The sequence below is a fragment of the Castor canadensis genome, chromosome 14 (assembly GCF_047511655.1).
Source record: "Castor canadensis chromosome 14, mCasCan1.hap1v2, whole genome shotgun sequence".
Lineage (NCBI taxonomy): Eukaryota > Metazoa > Chordata > Mammalia > Rodentia > Castoridae > Castor > Castor canadensis.
Genome location: NC_133399.1, coordinates 85068065 through 85089688, shown reverse-complemented (window position 1 = coordinate 85089688; position 21624 = coordinate 85068065). Strand labels below are relative to the sequence as shown.

The following is a 21624-nucleotide window of genomic DNA, read 5'->3' as shown; positions in this document are numbered from 1 at the left end:
TGTACACTGTATGTGTCCTTGAATCATTCCTTCTTGCCTATAAAAGACATTGCTGCAGCTGTGTTCTCTCTCTTATTTGATTACTGTTTTCCTCTTTATACTCTTTACTCCATTTCCCCTCATATATCCCCCTTTTTCTGCACTCCATGCAGCATTGTGTGTTCATACTCTCTCTGCCAATAATTCCTCTCCTCCACTTTCTCTTAAATCCACTGTCTCCAACCAGACTTTTGCCCAATTACTTCTGCAAAACTCTTGTCACTAATTACCACTACATTGCTGAGTGCAGTGATTAAATCTCAGTCTTCATGTTACTTGATCTGTCAGCAGTCTTTGACATGTCCTCTTTCTTGAAACATTGTTCTTCACTTGTTTCTAAGAAGTCACAGCTGTTTGGTTTTGCTCCTGTCTTGCTAGCTGCCTTCTCAGTCTCCTTTGCTGGTTCTTTCTCTTATTCCCAATACAACACTGTAGTGCCCTCAGTTCTTGTACCCCTTCTCTTTATCTAGACATACTCCCTCATCCAACATCACAGCTTTTGACGCAGTTATTCTGCTACTCGTTGAAAAAATTCATATCTTCAGTCCTGACGTCTCTCTCTGCTTATTCTGTTTTTTCTAATAGTCAACCTTAACATATCTAAAACCAAGCCCCTGTATTTCCCTTCCAAATATGTTCTTCTCAAGTCTTTCTCATGTCAGTGGGTGGCATTTCTATTTTTAAGCTGTTCAGGGAAAACTGATCATGCTGGATCCTTTCTCCCTTCCCACATACAACCCACTAGCAAACATTCTCCTTACTTTCAAAATATGTTTAATAATCTCACACTTTTCACACTTTTCACTGTCTGTACCTCCTCTGGTCTAAATCTCCTTCATCTCCTGTCTGGATGTTCCTTCCTGGCTGTTAACCTCAGCCACAAATTCCATCCCGAGGCCACATTTAAAAATAGTAATGCCGGTCATAGTTTTCCTCTACTCCACCACTACCAGGGAAAAGCCTACTCCTTAAAGTGGACCTTTTGGGTCACATAACTGAATCCTATTCATATCAGTTCTTATTCATCAAGTCTCATTGCTCTCTGTGCTGTGGCCATACTGGCCTATGGTATACCAAGGCCTTTGTGTTGCCATTCTTTTTGCCTAAACCATGACTCACTCCACTGGCCCATTTAAAATTTGCTTATAAGTTTGGTGGTACATGCCTGTAATCCTAGCACTCAGGAATGGGGGTGCTGAGGCAGGAAGATCATGAGTGTGAAGCTAGCCTGAGCTACATAGTGAGACCCTGCCTCATAAAGGAATAATAATAATAAAGTTCAAATGCCAATTCCCCAATAAGAGTATGATTACCCCCTTTAAAATTTCAACCTGTTATACTCTCCGCTCCCCTAATCTTTTTCTCTTCTCCATTTCTTTTCAAAATGTTGTAACAAATTGTGTCAGATTTATTGCTTGCTTTTGCCCCCTACTATACTATAATATGAACTCCATACGGGCATGATAGTTTGAATTGTTTTATTTATTCATACATCCCCAGATTCTAGAATTGAAGCCTGACACAGAGAGGGTTAGTAAACTTTTCTAAAATGAATTAACCCAACTAAACATCCATGAATGCTACATGTTTTCCTGTGGAGGGTTGTCTTTTCAGATGTTATATACTGCTTTTGCTGTTAGAGAATGTCAGTGTTGTAGGCAAAGGCAAGTGAGTAACATGAACTGTTAGAGCTTTTGGCTTCTAGATTTTTTAAGTAAGTGATAGAAGGTCTTTTAATTTAGCAATGTGAGCAGACTTCACAAGTGACAGTTGAAAGTTGTTTATGATTTTACTATCTGGTGTGACAGCACTATAGCCCTGTTTGGTTTCAAGGTTGCTGTGTGTGTCTCTGCCAGGAACCATTTTAAGATATGATAAAATCAGAATGGGCCAAAGGAAAGAAGGTCTGGGCGTGGAGCAGATGGGTAGTGAGAGCAACCTAATCATGTGACTTCCCATTTTGGGAAGAAGGGAAGTGGAACAGTCAGGTACAGGGCCTTACAGTGAGAAACAGTGATGTGGCAGCTGAAAGAATAATTTTTAATGAGTCAAATATCAGATAGATGCTGAATTTGGAATTTAGCTTATAAAACTGAAAGGGCCAAAGGAGATGAAAGCACAGGGATGGCAGCAGTAGCTAATTTCCTTCTAACCTAGAACTGCAGAAAGTTACTAAAATTAATGTGTGTGTGTTAAATGGGTCAAAGTTCATCTCCCAGCCTCTTCTGGATCATGATTAAATCAGTTGCTAATAAAGAATATTGCAGGGAGTGGGGAGGCGATTAGAGATTTTTTACATTGAAGTGGTGGAGAAACAAAGTTCTAAGTTATTAATTTATAAATGAAAGTTTAAAATGATAGTAATTTTTCTGAGATTCTAAAAATGTAAAACCTAATCTGAACTGAGGCAAAGGTTGCTCATAACAGATCTATATCTGTTCTTTGTGTCATCATCTTAAAACTGTCCTGGTAGTTTGTAAGAACTTCTTACATACTAATTGTTATGGAAACCTACCTTGAAACCGCTGTTGTAATCTGTACTTGGCTTTAAGTGTGGATAAGTGTCTTAAAGGCCCTTGTGAGGCAGAAAAGTATTAAGACTCATGTGCTTCTTAATCCAGGGATCTAACAGGTTCATTTACAAAAGCAGGGCAGATGTGAAAGTGTGTTTTTTTTTTCTACACTGAGTACTCAAGCCTGCTATGCCAAGGCTCAATAATCATTGATATACCCTTGAGTTTATCCAAGAAAGAGAAATTAGTGGCAGAAGTTCTTAGGACTTAGTGACATATTTACCTACAGTTCCTGATGCCAGAGTTGCCCACAGGTTCCGTTTGTGATTTGCACAGAACTGGAAGGTTATCACTTTTTAACTGCTCTTGTGTATTTATCAGTCATTCTAAGGCAGTGGTTAATTCTCCATTATTTATTACGCAACAGAGAATTATAAAGTCCTTTAAAGTTTCCTGAACTTCAGGAATGACCATAGTCATTACATCTTTGAATGGGTAGAGTAGAAGAATGCCTGTTCTCAGTCTTTATATATATTTTTATCTATCTATATATATATATATATATAGAGAGAGAGAGAGAGAGAGAGAGAGAGAGTGCTCCCTATTATCTCTCTGAATTAACACTATATTATCTTTTTTTTTTAACAAGGATCAATTTAGTAAAATAAGGAATGGAATAGACATGTCTCAAGCATTTAGAATATGGTTGCTTATGAACCAAAGTTTGAGGATCACTGAACCACATCATTTCATGTGAAACTGAGGAAATAGGATGACTCTCTTCCATGCTCTATATCTAAACCTGTTCTATAATAACCTCCCTGGCACTCCTCCATCCTCACCTACCCACTGAAATTTCATTCAGAATCTTATGAGGCTCCTTAGACACATTTGAGACAAATGAAAAAGAAGTTGGAAGTAAATGAGGATATTACCTTAGACTGAGAATTAATATGTAGTTCTGGACATGGTAGCACACATACAGCCACTAGAGAAGAAGAGACAGGGAGGAAAGAGATTCAAGGCCAGCCTGGGCAAAAAGTTATGAGACTTTATCACAATAGGGCATGACAGTTCACATCTGTAATCCCAGCTGTGTCAAAGGTATAGGTCAGATGCCTTGAACAAAAGCAAGACCCTATCTGGAAAAAATAAAAAGGAAAAAAAAAGATATGGATATGTAATCTTATATAATATATATGAATTTATGTTCTATTTTTATTAAATTGTGAGTACAAATTAAATAATATTTATAAAAAATATCTAAACAATAAAAAGATGATACAAGGAACACCAGTGTATATAGACCCCAAATATATCAATATCTAAACCAAATCCTATCCCTTTTCTTCCCCCACAGAATAACCTATATTTTATGTTTTATATTTATTTGTGTTTATAATTTCCTGGATTTTCTTGTAATATTCAATAATACATTGCTAATCTAACAATACATTGGTTTTGCAAGGCTGATGAGGAAAGTGGAAAGTGAGCTTATTTTTCCTTTATTCTGAACATTCTGGTGGGAGTAGGGCAGGTCTTGAACTAGATTCCCCTATGCTGACAACCACAGTCCTTATCTGTGATCCCACAAAACCATGGAAATTGAAGCTCTCTCATTCCTTCAGTGTGGTAAATGCCCATATGGTGAAAGTTGATGCCAGGGCTCTGCCTACCTACCTCTCAGTGGTCTCCCCAACTTGAACCTAGTTTTTAACTTCTCGTACTTGCTTGACAAGCACTCTACTGCTTGAGCCATGCCCCAGTCTTTTAGCTTCTAGTTTATTTTTCAGATAGGGCTTCATGCTTTTGCCCAGGCTGGCCTTGCACTGAGATCCTGCTATAGGCAAGTACCACCACACCTGGCCAGTTTTCAACCTGTTATTCCTTTCTTGCTTAAATGTTCATCAGTGTCATTAAAACTATTTTGTTTTCATATTCTGTCCAGTATTTTTAATGACTTTCATCTGAATACACTTTTAGGGAACTTGACTATACTTCTAAAACTTGAAGGCTGTATGTTCCAGTTGTTAGTTTTACAACATTCACATTATTTTCCTGTGCTTTCTTTTCATATGTACAAAGCTATATGGTCTTAGAAAAAAAAAAAAGAACAAAACTCATTTTGATTATCTGCCAATTTAGTTTTTTCATGTAAAATTTTTGGCTGCTTTTTTTTAATGACTGCATAGTAATTTGACAAAATGTATGTAAACAGCTGATTGCATTACTTGACTTGTTGGAGATTATTCTTCTCATTGGAATGCACCTGGGCATGAAGTAATAAATATAAATACGTTTACGAATTAAATCCTAATTTTGTTTAGAGTTTGTAAGAGCATGTGTGTTGATGTGGGTATGTATTCTCTACTAGACTGCTGCACTGAATAACAATAAAGATTCCAGCTGGAATGTCTTGAGACTGTTTCATGGATATGTTTACAGTGGCGTGGAAACCCTGGGAAAGGAGCTCTTTATGTACTTTGGCCCAAAAGCTTTACGGTAAGATAAACCTGTGCAATACATCTTATCGCTCCATGTTTAAAAAATATGTGAAAGACTTCTTTTAGTTTGCCGGGTGTCACATTTAATCATGTAGAGAATACTCTGTGTTTAAGAGAGCTCTAATGTAGGAGGTTGAGAGTCTTATGATGGAAAGCAGTAAGTAGAAGAAGAATAAATTGTGATGTCATCATTACTCTTAGGCAGGTCAGTTTTATTTCTTTTTAAATAACTGATAGGCTAGCAGTGCATCCCAATGCCTCAGAATAGCACATCTCTGCTTTGCTGTTCCCTAAACTCCTTACTTCCTAATCTTCCCTCTTGTCATCAGATATTCACCATATTAAATGGTGTCATTTTATATTTATGACAGGCATATTTTATTTTAAATATGTCACTACATTTTTATGTTTTGCTGTCTTCCTTTGAAACCTTGAAGAGAATTTGGGAACTCACAGAATTAAAAAACTTCCTTCAGAAATTATGGTGCTCCATTGTCTTAGAATTCTTATGGAAATTCAAGGCTAATATATTGGCAAAGAACCACAAACAATCTGCTATCTTGATTGACTTAATGATAAAAAATGTCAAAATTAATGTAATTGTGATGCATGGTTTACCTATTTATTTTTTAGCAGTACTGGAGGTTTGAACTCAGGGTCTCATTCTTGCTAGGTAGAGCTCCACCACTTGAGCCATGTCCTCAGCCTATTTTACTTTAGTTATTTTTTGGAGAGTGTCTTTTGAACTGTAATCCTCCTGCCTATGCCTTCTAGCACCTGGAGTTACAGACATGCACCATCACACCTGGCTTTTTATTTGAGAGGGCATCTTGCTAAACTTTTTGCCTTGGGGTGGCCAAGCTTCATCTCTTTAATTTTTGCAGAAAAATGAAAAAGTTCTGTAAGTTAGTATGTCTGTTGAATCTCATCTGAGTTTAGCCTAAGCCTTTGAAAACTATGAAGATGTGTTCTTCTTCTTGGAATCTTTTTTGGTTGTTTCTTTAAGATGTTGAACAATTACCACCTTAAAAGTAGAACTGTTACTAGACCCTGTGCTTTGAAGCAAGGACTGACACTGCTCACAAAGGAGGATAAGACTCTATGATTATTATTTATTGCATCTCCTCTACTACATATTTAGAGTGCTTCAGGTTTATATAATTGCTTTTCCTTTGAGGTGTTCTCTCTCCATTGTCAGCAACTTCTGTCCTTGGACAGCCTTGCCACTTCATGGGTTTTCTTCATCTGGAATTGATACCATCAGTATATGCCTACTGGTTCATGCAGTAATGATATATTGAGGGTTCCATTAATGCTGTAATGGATTGATGTGATTGAAAACTCTTAGCTCTGAACCAAGTAGTCTACAGTGGAATCCATGCATGATAGTTGAAAACATTGACATGTTTTTGATTCTCTGGTGTTAGGGACAGATTTATTGCTGTAGGATGAGAAGGAAGTTTTTATCAAATGTTCTCCACCTGACTGATAAGGAGGGAATCATTTCTCAGTGCAGGGTTGTCAGTAAGTGTTCCATGAAGTTCTGAACAAGGGCAATCACTTCTTCTAACTACGTGAACTAGTAACATCCCTGGAGACTACCTATCTCCGTAAATGGGTAGGAAAAAATGCAGGGCTTGCTTCCCTCTGATTTCCTGCAGACTTAACAACTGTTGTATGTAAGAATTCAAGGTCAGTGACAGATCAGTTGTTGGAATCTCAACTCTACAACCTAAAATCACTAAAATCAACTGTCTCCTCTTTTTTTTTTTCATTCGTTTATTCATAAGTGCATACATTATTTGGGCTATTTCTCCCCACTAACTCTTGCCCTACCTCTCTCCCCCCAACCCTCCTCCCTCTTCCAGGCAGAATCTGTTCTCTTTTGCAATGTAACAAGTTTTTTTGTTTTTTTTTTTTTAATGTACTTCCAACCTATGCTTCCTAGGGGAATGAATGACTCTGTCAATGAAATGTGATCTTTGTGTGAGGCTACAGGTCTGTGAGCCACAGATAGAAATGTTGTCTTCATTTTTGACTTCTGTTCTGTATCCACAATGCATGTCTGCATTTTAGAGAGCATATAGCAAGAAAAATGTCTGAAAGTTTGTTACAGTTTTCCCTTCATACACAGCTCTTCTTGATCAAAATTGTCTGGATCTTAGTCATAATGCAGGTACATATCACAGAGCTGGCCATTAGTCTTCTGGGATTCATTCATGTATGAACGTAGAATACGCTAATAAAATAAGCTAAGGCATTGTTATCTACTATAAAGGAATCTGCCGTGTCAAAGCTATACTTCAGAAAAACACAAATTAGAGAGTGATTATTTCTGTTAGTTAATGATGTATCCAAGTGTTCCTAATAGTGCATGCAATACTAAAACTTATTTGATATACATTTATTTTATAAGCACTGTTGTGATACTATGTGATTAAGAGCTCTCCTACTTCATAATACTTTACAGTAGCTCTTCAACTAACACAAGGCAAAATCATTTTTTTTCTGGTATAAATGTAACAAATACTTAATACAGCAAACTGAGAAATAGTGAAGAAAGTGTAAAATAATAAATTTATCATTCCACTATTATCATCCCACTACTAAATATAATCTTTATTGACTTTTGGTGCATATGTCTGCCTAACATTATGTACATATATGTCTATTCAGCCAGATAAAGCCACCATACAAGCTGTCACTTTTAATCAAAATGGACACAGCCTTACATTTGGGACTAATATTGGAAAGATATCCATGTATATTAATGAAAATCTCTTTCTAAAATGCTTTACCAGTTCCAATTTGATTTATATGACTGACTTGTAATTAGCATACATACTCAGAGAACAGAAAGTATACCTGAAATATTTTGTAGGCTTTGCCATTTGTTTTGCATAATCAGTTCTGTAGTTTCTTAGAGTTTAAGTAATATGAACCCCCCTAAACTGATGTGCAAGAGGTAATATTTTTAGTTTCCTGAGATGTCTTTTGGAATCTATCATAAGCTACTTATTAAAGGCTTTTACAGTTTAGACATAGTTTTTATAATCTGTCACATGACATGTTGGGAGAATTTGAAGTTTGATAACAATTCTAAACTAAAACATATATTTAGAGTAGTAAATACCTTCTATTCACCCACATGCCCATTTGGCTTTTGGCAACAGTGTTTCTCCTGGAACCTAGTCATCTAGACACAATGATCACATGTGAACATTTGTATATTTTTATACATACAGTTTATATGTTCTATGCGTGGTTATCTATTTTTTTTGCCTTTTATTGGATTATATGTCTTTGCATGATTGAATCATAAGTATTTCTTATATATTCTAAATATAAGCCTTTCTACCAGATTCATGTTTTGCAAATATTGATCATGTCCTTTGAAGATCATGTCTTTTGAGGATCAAAAACTTGTGATAATGATGGATTCTAGTTTATCCAATTTTTCTTTTATGGCTTTTATTTTTAGAAGCAGTTTAAGAAATGTTCACCTAATGCAAATTTGCTAAGATTGTCTCCTTTGTTTTCTCTTGGATGTTTTATAGTCTTAGCTTTTGTTTTATAGTCTTTAGGATTTTGATCCATTTTGAGTTAATTGTTGCATATAGGGCAAGGATTAATTTTTTCCTGTGTATATACAGTTGTTCCAATCCGTTCTGCATTGAATTTCCTTACAATTTTGTTGGAAACCATTTGACCATATATAAGGGTCTCTTTCTGAACTTACTGTGTTCTTTAATGGATCAGTATATCTATTCTTTCACCAGTAATACACTGTCTTAAATAAAGTATCTTACAAGTAAGTTTGTTATATAGTGTGAGTCCTTCAACCTTATTCTTTTTTTTTTCAAAGTTATTTTTGCTATCTTAGTTCTCTTGTCTTTCCAAATTTCAAATTCAACTTGTTGGTTGCTATAAAATTCTTTCTGGAGATTTCTGGGGTTTCTATAGTGTTTATTTTAGTTTTATTATAGGCCAATTAGGTATTATTCACAAGTTAGCAATATTGTCTTCTACTCCATTGACAGTATGTAGCTATGTTTATTTAGGTATTTTATCAGTGTTTTGTAGTTTTCACTTTCAGACATATTTTATATTTCTAAGTTGTATTTTGTGATGTTGTAAAGGATACTTTTTTAATTTGAATTTTCAACTACTTATGGAAGTACAATTTTTGTGTGTATAGTGACCTTTTATCCAACAATCTTGCTAAACTCAGTTATTCTAGGTGCTCTATGGTTTGTTGGATTGGCATATCTTTAGTATTTTCTGTATAGACTACAGACAATCATATCATCTGCAAATTGAGTCAGTTTTATGTCTTTACTTCCAGTCTGTATACTGAGATGATGAGCTCCACAGCCCTCATGGTGCCTTGTCAGTAATACTAACCTTCTCCATAGCTTCAACAGAACTGCTGATGTTCAGAGGCAGCCGGACAAGAACACTTGTCTTCTCTACATTGCTCTGTTATTGTACCTGATTACCACAGGGAGAGGGGTTTTAAATGTTAGACTACCTAATCAGTAACATCATTAGCTTAGCTTGTATGACCTGCATTCCAAGCAATAGTTGGCTTAGAGGGCAGGCAGGAAGCAGGGTCTGTTCTAGCTAACACTAGTTCGCTTATGTTCTCAATGTGCATGAGAGGGATTCAGTGACCCTCCAGCTAGCACTTAACATTCCAATCTCAGCCCACTTACATTGTCCCCTTGATTTGGTAAGGGTCTTGGGAATAGAAAGTGGCACTTCTGGAACATGACCACTTGATGCTGGTACTCTTCTTTTCTTCAGGGAGAACACATATGGTAAATTATACTGATTGATTTTTGAATAGACCTTGCATTCCCAGGGTATCTTTCACTTATAATAGTATAATAGCCTTTCTATATTGCTGAGGACTTTTGTCTCCACAAGAGGTATTGTCCTGTAGTTTTATTATTTTTCTCAGTGCCTTTGTCTAATTTTGATATTAAGATAATGCTAGCCTCCAAATGAATTACAAATTTTTCCCTCCCATCTGATTTTCTGGAAGAGTTTGTATAGATTTGGGATTGGTACAATATTAACTAATTATGTATCCTTGGAAGAAGAGACAAGAGCATAGCAGAAGACATTTTTAAAAGAAGTAATAGCCAAGAATTGCAAAGAATTAATAAAACTATAGAATAAGGTAAAACGGTCTTATAACTAGAATCCTAAAAAAGGGGTTTGTTTTGAAGACTTAAGGCCCAAAAAAGTTCAAAGACCTTAAACAAAAACAAATATTCCTCACACATACCTAGCCAGTGTGCTTATAAAAACAAAAATGAAGAGAAATCCTAGAAGCAAACATATAAAAAGAGATATTACATATAAAGGAACAAAGTTAAACTAGTGGAAGGGGGGAGGTAAGAAGGGAAAGGGGGTAGGAGGGTGAATGCAGTGCAAAAAATATACACATGTATGTAAATGCAAACTATGCTAGGAATGGGGGAAGGTGAGATAAAGGAGTGGTGGAGGGGGTGAAGTCAAGTATGATATATTTGATACATTATAAGAACTTTTGTAAATGCCACATGTATCCCCACCTAGCACAACAATAAAAAAATACATTGCACTTATCAGAAACTCTGCAAGACAAAAGACAACATGGCAACATTCTTTTTTAACAGTACTGGAGTTTTGGATGTAGGGCTTTAAGCTTGCTGGACAAGTGCTCTACCACTTGAGCCATGCCCTCAGTCCTTTTTGCTTTGTAGTTATTTTTTCAGACCAGGTCTTATGCTTTTGCATGCCTTGAACCATGATCCTCCCATCTCTACATCCCAAGTAGCTAGGATTACAGGGATGTACCACACATCTAGCCTGGCAACACATTTAAATTGCCAGAAAACAATAAACTGTCAGCTTAAAACACTAAATCTACCAAAACTATGTATTAAAAATAAAGGTGCATTAAATACTTTCAGACAAACAAAGGTAAGAGAAGCCAGTACTAGTAGACCTGCCATAAAGAAAAGTTAACTTGTTAAGTCTGTCCAGCATAGCAAATACAATAACAGGTAGAAATTTAAATCTAGAGAGAGAAAAATAACAATTGAAATGGAACACATGGCAATAAATATAAAGGATACTTTTCTGTTACATTTTATCTCTAAAGCAAATATGTCTTTTGTTGTTTGGTTGATTTTTATTAATCTGTATTCACCTTCACTTATGATTTCCTCTGCTGTGTATAGCTTGCTGATGTGCTCATTGAGGTAATTCTTTATCTCCAAAACCATGTTTCTTATTTCTCTGCTGAAATTTCCATCTGTTCATGTGTATTTGTACTAGATCATTTCATATATTAATCACTAATAGATTGATGACTAAAATGTAATATAAAATTACTGTATTTACATGTTGATTTTAATTTTTAATTCAAATCACTTTTTAATCATTTGTCTCATAGTTCCAACATAGGCAGCATCTTTGGGTCTTTTTCTATTGACTACTTTATTTGTTTGTTTATAGTAAAAGGTATAGTTTATTAGAATAGAAAACATACTTTCAGGGATAAAAGTGGGTCTACTCAGAAAGACCAACTGCTTTATTTCTTGATATTTTGTTTTAAAATCCATGTGTGTGTGTTATATTTGAATCCCAGACATCATTTCTAGCAGCATCCCAGATAGATAAAATTTAGGTCCAGAAATGGTAATGCCTGTGCTGACTGTCATTAGTGTGGGGAACTGAGTAAGTCTGGTCAGTAGTTGAGCTTGGTCTGGGTACCGTTGGATTGCAGTTGCTTTCAGTAGTACGCCAGTGATTTCAAAATTCCAGCTGCCACTGCTGTTTTATGCTTCTTGTATGTTCTGATGTGACTGTATATTTGGGTCACAGAGGCAATGTCAACTTTTGCCCTTTCTCTTGTAGTAAAACACTGTTGCTTATTCCTCAGTGACAGGCTAATGATACAAACAACAGAGGCTCTTGTTTCTTCTGGTCCAGTGTTAGTCTTGGACAGGCCTTGTGCATGTAAGCCTTTGGGGTTGCAGTTTTCCCAGAGTCGCTGTCCCTTTCCTCCCTATGGCAGCCAAATTCTCTCTTGCTTTGTCTTGGTATTATTGGGTCCTAGATTTTCCTACCTCTTTCCCAGTGGGAGCAGATTTCTTTTCAAACCATTGCAGGTTTCTGTTCCAAAACTAACTTCCTGCCTCACTTCTAGGGTGAGAGAGCCTTTGCTTCTGCCTCTGCTCAACAACCGTGCACCTTTTCCTGAGCCTGTTGACAGGACAGAAGGGTTTCATATCCTGCCCCCATGTCAGGCTGCGTAAGCTTGTTATCTGGTGCAAAACTTACATGGACAGAGGGAGTTTCCGAATCTATACTCAGGAACAGACAATTTTTTGTTTCTACCTGTGCCTGGCCTATAGCAGCCTAAGGCTTTAAGAGTTTTGTTTCATATTAGAGAAGTGTTCAAGAAGCAGACAGGGTTTCATCAGGACAGGTATCATGCTGCATAATTTGGCCTTTCCAGTCTCTTGCCCTGACTCATCTTTCTCATGTCTACCTCCCTAGTGGATGCCTGTGAGACTGGGACTACAGGGACTCCTTTGCTTCTTCCTGAGTCCTGCCATAGTGTTAACAATTTGTGTGTTTGACTTTTCTCAGTGGGCCTTGTTGCTCTGGAATTTAGCTCACCTGGTTGCCTTGCAACTTCATGTCTCTGGGTTTAAGGAAATATATGATTTTGTGAGTTATGAAAGTTCCCCCCACCCCTTGTTAGTGTTTACTTTCAATCTTCCATATCCTAAGTAGATTCCCTTCCTCCTTAGCGTGGTTAAAATGTTATCTTTTTACAACCTCCTTCCTTCAATTCTGACCTTAGATTTTACAGTTTCTATATTCAAGTACTTTGCCTTTTTATTACCTTTTTTTTTAATTGTTGTTGTACTGGGGGTACTTTACTATCTTTAGGACACTTTCTGCCCACTTGATAATTTTCCTAAGAAGTTACCCTATTTTCAAGGCTAGTTGTCATTAACATGAACCTGTGACAATGGTGTTGTCTACACTATTTCTACTTATTTAACAATGTTCGGATTATTCTAATAGTGATAACCTAAAAGTTTATCAAAATAGGATCAGAGTTGACTAATTAATTTGGTTTAGGAAGCTGTTTCTCACTAGAGGAATTTTCTTAGCATCTATACAGTTTTAGTTTGGGCATAACTTTTATGACTTTGGCTGCAAGCTCAAGCAAGTCCAGTAATTACTCTAAGGATGTGAGGTATCCTATGAAACCTGAAGACAAGGCAGATAAATTGAGGGAGAACTAGAAGCAAAGACTAAATGTTATGAGAACTTTCTTCATTTCTTTCTTCACTCTGCTGTTCATTAAAATCTGCCATGTCTCCTCTGTGAAGGCAGGCCTTCCTTGGCTTCTCCAGTGACCAGTCCCATATGGAAACATTCCCATAGATCACTCCTGTGTTTGATTTTCCAACAATAGTGAGTCAGATCAGAGGGACGCATTTCTCCCTGGGACACTGGAGCAGTAGTTAAGCATTGTTAAATACTATTAAGTTCTATTAAACGCTATTAGAATTATTAGTTCCATGTTGAGCTTTAGTTAGTATTGTAAACACCCTTTTAGTGCCTTCAGTGAATGATTAAAGCAGTCAAGAGCAGGGTGTTCCATAGGTCCTTCCCTTATGCTTGCAACCTTCAGTGGAGAACTGTCAGCCAAACTGCCTCTTTACTGGCAACCAGCCAGCTCAGGTGTTTTGGACACTTTACAGTCACTCTGAAGATACTCCAGCAGCTGCAGAGGACCACTACAACCATGGCTGAAAACATGCTCCAGCCATGACTACTCGAGACACTAGCCTTGGAAAGCAGCACTGTAAGCAAGTTAAGCCTTGATGAACTCTCAATGACCCAGGTCTCTGGCTTCAAACGTCTGCAGCAATAGGCACCTAGCTCTCAGAATTTGGATCTTTAAGCTTGTGGGTTTGCTAGTCCAGGCCCATGGTCTTGGTCACTAAAGGGCTCAGGACCACCAACACTAGAAGAACTTCTCCTTGCCTATTCACAACTTCTTTACTAGTAGAACAGAAGGACCCATGCTAACTCATTGATAGCAATAAGAAGAAACTGTCCTGTGTCCCAAATCAATAAATTTATCAGGAGAACGGATAAGTCCAGCTTGGATACTGATAAGTCCAGCTTAGGACAAGGGCCCATTCCTTAATCAACAGTTATCAAAGGCACCGGATCATAGGAAGGAATAGAGGTCAGGCCAAAAAGCAAACAAAACTCTTAAATGTAATATGGGTCTATGTGCTGGTACATTACAAAACATTATGTCTGTCTTTAAGGTAAAAGGTAATTTACAGTAACTACATGAAGTCTGTTGGTTTATTGGGGCTCACGCATCATAATATTTAGCTATTTTGTAAAAACAGCAATAAATAAAGTTGAATAGGTACAATTTCCCTGAATTGAGTAGATACAAGATGAAGGCACATTTATTTTATTTGCAGTTCTGATTGGAGCTACTCCTGCATTTGTATTGGGTCTTAACCTTTCAGATTTTGATGTGGATGTGGTTTCATTATGGAAAGTGATTTAGAATCCACTTCATCAGCCACGCAGTTGAAAAGATTTTAGATGTGATGGCTTCTGGGCATGACAGTTGTACACCTTCCACTAGAGCTGAGCCTCCATAAGCTAAATTATGGAGTACTTACAGGCACACATTTTTCCTGTCAAGAACTCTGGGGCATGCAAAATGTATTTATGATTGATAGTAGGGCACACAGAGTTTAAAACCCACATTTTTAAAGTTAGACTGGTTAACCTTGTACAATACCATAACATGGCACTTTGGAATTAGAAGCACAGAGTAGTAACGTTTGCTGCCAAAAGAACCATATTTATTAACTCAACAAAGCTATTAGGAGATGAATTTGAAAGGCAGAACACAGTATTTCATCTTGAGAATCATTTTTGATCTTCATCATCAGAGGTCTCACAAAATCACTCCCATTTTTTTTTTTTACTGGACATGCTAATCAATCCTGTAAAATCTGAAGGGTTATGAATTTTTCATCACTGCATTGTAACTTTAAAGTTAACCGTAAATATTTATAAATCCCTTCTTCCCAATACATATAAAGGTAAACGAAAATGAAAAGGATTGAAAACAATGGTATTTTGACTTGTTCTCTCACTGTCTCTGTCTTTGTATTCCTTTTTTTTTTTTTTGATACATAAGATTTTGCAAGAAATTGTTTCATCGCTTAGCCCAAAGCAGTGAGGAAGAAAAGAGTGTCTTAAATTGTAGATCTTATTTTGCAATAGGTAAACATTTCCAATCCATTGTGGCTAGAAATAAGGAATTTAAATGTTAGTGGCTTTGCAGAATTTACAAACATGAACTATAGGCAATTTAAATTTAGGCTTAGCTCACGCTTTTGAATCAAAAATACCAAGTAATGCTAGACTGTTCTGTGAACAAAAGATACTTAATCTGACAAGAAAAGAACAGGGGTACGTTTTCTTCGGCTAATTGGTAAGGCCGTACTATTTCTCTAGGAAGTTATATTCACTAGTATTTTTTTCTCCTTTAAAAGTGCCTATCCTGATTAACATTTGTTTGTTTAAAACCCTTTCCCCCCAAAATTGATATCTGATAGACTTCTACTACTCAAAAGTGAGTATGTCTTTGTTTCAGGATTCATTTTGGAATGAAAGGCTCCATCATGATTAATCCACTTGATTATAAAAATAAAAATGAAGTTTCTCCTGTTTTTGAAGTGCAGCTCACCAAGGATTTGATTTGTTTCTTTGACTCATCAATAGAACTCAGGTAAAAAATAAAAATAAGTACTTCAAGTGCAAAACTGTAGAGCTTGGTTTGAGATGTCACTTAATGTTACTAAATAAATAGTTTATAATTGAAACATCTTTATAAAGGAAACTTCAAATAATACAGTCTTCACTGTTCAACCATGACTGTTATGCTATGAATAGCATAACATTCATATTTTTATCAAAACTCATTTTAGATGACATTGAGACTGTAAACCAGACTTACGATTAATGTGTTTTATATTCCTTTTTACAGAGACTCAATGGAAAGCCAACAGAGAATAAGAATGATGGAAGAATTAGATGTGTGTTCACCTAAATTTAGTTTCTCAAGAGCAGAAGCTGAAGTTAAAAAGCAGAGAGGTCGGATGCTATGCGATGTGTTACTGGATCAGAAAGTGTTGCCAGGGGTAGGGAACATCATCAAAAATGAAGCTCTCTTTCACAGTGGTCTCCATCCAGCTGTTAAAGTAAATAAGTATTGTTTAAAATTATTTCTCATTCTTTCTGAATTAGTTTTAAATACTTTTAAGGGACCAGTGTGGAACACTTAGATTTGTGTTGTAGTAACACAGTCTTCTCACACTTAGGTGTCTTTCAGGTCTTGACTTACTGTCAACTTCTCACTATGGCCAACTCTGACCACCTCTTAAGATAGCAGTGTGCCGGTCCTCTTGCTTTGCTTTTTATTTTCTCCATACCATTTATTATTTTCAAAAATTTACTTACTACATTTTCTGATTATGTTGATTAGATGATTTTTCATTTCTATATTCACTAATAAGTTATCTCTGTGTATGCATGTATTGACATATACATTAATACACATACACAAAAGTAAACCATCAGACAGAATTTCTTTTGGAATTGCCATTAAAAAAGGTATTTGTACCAAATGATTAATTCTTCAAGGATAACACTAAGACTTATGCCAGCCTTTGTCACAAAAAAATTCTTCAGTAAGACCTGCTTCTAAGTTCTTTTGTGTATTAACAAGTATTTTCATATTAATGCATGTGTATAAATGCATATCTTTTTAAATCTTGATAGTGACCTTGATTGCCATCTATTCCTGTGCCTATTTTTCTTTCACTTCTTTGTTTCTGCTTTCCTTTTAGCTTTAATTTTTAGCTTTAATTTTTTCAAATCCAGCAAGACTTTTCAAGTGGCTGGTAGACAATACTGAAATTCTGAAGATGTCTGATACAGAACATGCAATAAATACTTAAATTTAGAATTAAAATTTATAGGAAGGAATAGTATCTTTATCAGTATTATTGTCAATTAAAAATAAAGGTCCTGATAGTGACACAAAATAGATATATAAGAAATAAAGTTCTAGAGGGCTAGAAACCTAGCTCTGTGGTGGAATGCTTGCCTAACATGCATGAGGGTTTTATCCCCAGCAAAAGGGAAAGAAAGGAGAGAGGAAGGGAGTGAGGGAAGGAAAGAAGAAAGGAATGTTGGCTCAAGAGGATATGCATGTATTTTAATTCTATTTATAGTTCCCTTTAACAGAATTAGCAAGTGGTATATTTATACAGTAATGAATAAACTATGAAATTATGCTCAGTTATTTTTCCATTTCAAGGTTTGTCAATTAACAGGTGAACAGACTCATTACTTTGTGAAGATGGTACGTGATTTCAGCATTCTCTTTTACAGGGTAAGAGCAAGCATTTTCAACCATGTAAAATGTTAATGGTTTCCCCTTTGATTGCACCAAAAATGTTAAAGCTATATATAGCCATCTAGTGGTAAGAGTATAGTGGTACAGTAAGAAAGAGTGAGATGAGCTTAATTAGTATTTTAAAATTAAAGGGCATAGGTCAATCCAAACTTGTCTAACTGTAGATATATACTAAGCTGGAGGACAGTTATGGTACTATTTATCTAGGCTTGTGTTCTGTTTTGGATATATAAAATATAGAGAACATGAAGAGATAGACTTAATACTTGAGGATAAATAGACTTTAGTTCAACCAGGCTTTGCCACTTATTACACATGTCTTGTATTATTTAGATAACTTTAAGTTTAGTTTCGTCATCTGTAAAATGGGATAATATTTCTCTACCATAGAAACCATTCTAGGAATGAAATAACTACTTTGTAATGTGAAAATTTTGAAAGTTGTATATGTGCATATATAGACTTCAGTATTTTATCTTTTAAACAAAGTATGATAAATAAGTCTGTTTTTCTACTACAGTCTGTTTTTCTATACTCAAAATTCTTATTTTTCTCTATTCACAACAGAAGGTGTTGTAATATTCTTCATTAATTGACTTAATGTGTTATGTTAATATGCTTCTTACTTTACATATATACCTTGAGCAACTCTGGCTATTTTTAAATTATGTATGCTCACTTAATTTTTCCAGAGAAAAATATCTGTAAACAGCCCATTTTCAGCCCAGATTGAGTATCTCAATACTGTGCTTAAATTAATATAAATTGTGTAATTTTTAGCTCCTATCTAGTGAGTCATACTTCTGGGCTTTTACCTTTACACACTGCTGATGTAAACCCAAAATATTCTGTTTGTGAAAGCTTAAAATATATGTGATTAGAATAATACCATGATGTATGATATCAAAATATCTTCTGAAATAGGACTTAACTGAAATCGAAGATACTCTCTGTTGAATTTTTTTTTCCTAGTGAGTCACTAAGGTTCAAATAAAAAGTCCTTTTTCAGGCCAACAAAGAAAATGCTCTTGCTAAGTTTTGTTCCCTAGAAATAAAGTTTTTTGGTTGTTGAAACAAATGAACAGCTTCAACCTCTAAAAATAATCAGACTTAAAAGCTAATCTAGCCTTTTTCTATAACCACATAATTATATTTAATTAAAAAAAACTGTAAAAGCGTAAAAGGCATTTGAAAATATGGAGCTTTTATATCTCATTTAGGTAAGATAATAAAACTATGCAAAGAGTAGTTGTGAATTCTAATAAGTTATAACATAGTGACTTAATGATTTCATACAAATCTTGCAAGATATAGTACAAGATTATCAACCTTTTTCTCAAATGAAAGAAAAGATTATATGTTACCATGCTTAAATATATATAAAATTTTATAATTGTTTCCAGAGATGACTTTCAAGAATGTATCTTCAGCATCTCAGCAACAATGTTTTCTATATAACATCTTAATTATTTTTTTTTTAGTGCCATAAAACAGGATCTGCCATCTCTAAACACTATAAGGTTTATAAGCGTCTTAATTGCGGTCAGTGCCACTGCAAAATTACTGTGTGTCGCTTAGGGGAGAATAACAGAATGACATATTTCTGTCCTCATTGTCAAAAAGAAAATCCTCAACATGTTGACATATGGTAAGATACCTAATTTAAGTAATTTACTATCTAAGTAAATGACTAATAATCAGAGAATATACCTTTTTAAATGTCAAGCTACTCATAATAGAACATAATTCAACAGTATTTGAACCTTTTAAAGGAAGCAATAAATAACATCAAACAACTAGAGAGAGCCAAAGCAGATTTATTAATCTCTTCTAAGTTCAGGTAGAAGACCTCCAGCTTTGTTGATAATATCTAGCCTTTAGGTTTAATCTACTTTATCAAGTACTAGCAGGAGTCAGTGATTGAGAAAAAATGCATCTGTCTTCAAGAGTCTTTGCTTCATTTAGAAATGATGTAAATATGAGCAAGATTTTCTTCCAGAGTTTATCTTGTCAGTAAAACAACAAATTACATACTAAACATTTATATGACAATTTTGCCAATTGCCAAGTATGTCTCTTCCAACTATGCTTTCCAAAATTGGAGAAATAACCTCAGGATAGGTTTGGAGTCCCTCTGTAAGATGAGGTTGGACAAAAATTCCATTATCACCTGATCTGACTGGTGAGACACAGTGATGTTTTGGGTCTGTTCAAAGCCAATATCCACTAACCCTTAAAAAAAAAAATCTGATTTTTTTTTTTGCCAGTGCATAGTTACCCTGATAAAAGGCTATAGTTCCTTTTTAGGGGCAGCTAAGAGAAAAATTAATTGTATAAAGTAGCTGCATAGCAGTATATGGATGATAAACCCAAATTATCAAAGGTATAGACAGGAAGCATATAAAATGCTGCAGGAGTTTAGGGATATTAGAGGCTTATACATACAGAAAGGATGGTAAATCTCAGGAATAAAGTGGAATTTCAAATTGTCTTGAAAAAATGGAAATTTGGTTATTTAAGTGAGAAAGGAAACATTGCTTAATTGGAAAAAGGAACATAGCCACCAGTCTTGAATTGTTGATAAGCATGGCATGATGGAGGGATGATGTCCAAGCCAATGAAGACTCCAAGCTGTTGAATAGTAAAGACTAGTTTCACACATAGGATGGATCAAAGAGTTGGTATCACTAGTAATTCTGGGAATGGCTAATATCTCGCCTAGATCAGTGGATTAAGGACTTTTAAATGACTATAACATATAGTTAATATGGAAAATGAAGAGACTTAAAAGCATGAATGAAGAAGCCAGAAGTCAGTGTAGATAATGAGTGAGAGACCCAGACCTAGACCTAGGGTCAAGACATTAGAAATAGCACCTTAATTAAACAAGAGCTGAATGGTGGTAGTTCACATTTATAATCCTATCTTCTTGAGCAGCTGAGATTGAGAGGATCAGGGTTTGAGACCAGTCTAGGCAAATAGGTTGTGAGGCCCACTCCCCTCCAAAAAACTAGAGCAAAATGGACTGGAGAACTGGCTCAAGTGGTAAAGTACCTGATTTCAAACCCCAGTCCCACCAAAAAAAACAAACAAAAAAAGTCAGCAAGAATTGTGATAGATTTGATATATAAAATAATGCAAAAAAACTCAGAACCATATAGTAGAAATGTTGACTTTGTGAATCTGGAAAAGTTGGGATGGGATGGAATAGATACATTTTAGTGTTGGAAATGTGAAGTAACAGTGGCGCATCCAGGACGGATGCCTTATGGGTCACATTAGAGTAGGAGATAAAGGCTGGGTTACTACAAATACAAGATAAAATATAGTATCTCCCCTCAAAATTCTGTGGGAAATAATTGAATAAATACATAATTAAAACACTGATGCACTTGTTGTAAAGGGATATGTTTATTTTAATGGCAAAGGAGGTATAGAGGAAAGAAATCTATCTGGAAAGAAATTTTTCTGAAAGACATGACATTTGAGTTTAATGTAGAAAGAAGTAGGAATTAATCAAAGACAAGAGGTAGGGAAAGAATTTCCTGGAAGAGAAACCAAGACATGGGCAAATGCACAGGGGCGACACTTGGAGCATTTGGAGAACTGCACATTTTGTTTCTTTAAAAAAATATATTCAGAGACTAGGAATGTGGCAAGCACAGAGCCCTGGGTTCAAACTCCAGTACCGCCAAGAAAAAAAAATAACTAAAAAACATATTCAGTTCTTAAGAACCATACAGTTTATAAATGTGTTAATAGTTGTTTGCTAGGCAATGAAATTTAGTGGTATTTGCAAGCTGGTTCTTAACTCGGGCCTGAACCGCAGAGTTATTTGAGGGAACGGAGCAAGTCGAAGACACATGGAAGACATGAAGAAAACCTGTGATGGTTAACCTTGATACAATAAGGTTGTTTTCAGAAGAAAGTTTGATTGCATAGTTGGTATGTTTATAACGTAACTTAAAAGAGACATGTAGGCAAATGAGTATTGGGGTAATTCAGGGAATTAATGGAAAAGCTG

At 35.5% G+C, this 21624-nt stretch overlaps 1 protein-coding gene across 3 annotated transcripts in view; it reads left to right on the top strand.

Annotated features, from left to right (window-relative positions):
- Positions 1 to 21624, top strand: part of Neil3 (nei like DNA glycosylase 3) — a 142176-nt gene that overhangs the window by 105948 nt on the left and 14604 nt on the right. For all 3 annotated transcript variants that reach the window (XM_074054931.1, XM_020153151.2, XM_074054932.1), the window contains 5 exons: positions 4927 to 5054; positions 15774 to 15908; positions 16167 to 16380; positions 17502 to 17576; positions 19082 to 19248. In XM_074054931.1, coding sequence (XP_073911032.1) covers positions 4927 to 5054; positions 15774 to 15908; positions 16167 to 16380; positions 17502 to 17576; positions 19082 to 19248 — 719 coding nt within the window. The remainder of the gene's footprint in view (positions 1 to 4926; positions 5055 to 15773; positions 15909 to 16166; positions 16381 to 17501; positions 17577 to 19081; positions 19249 to 21624) is intronic.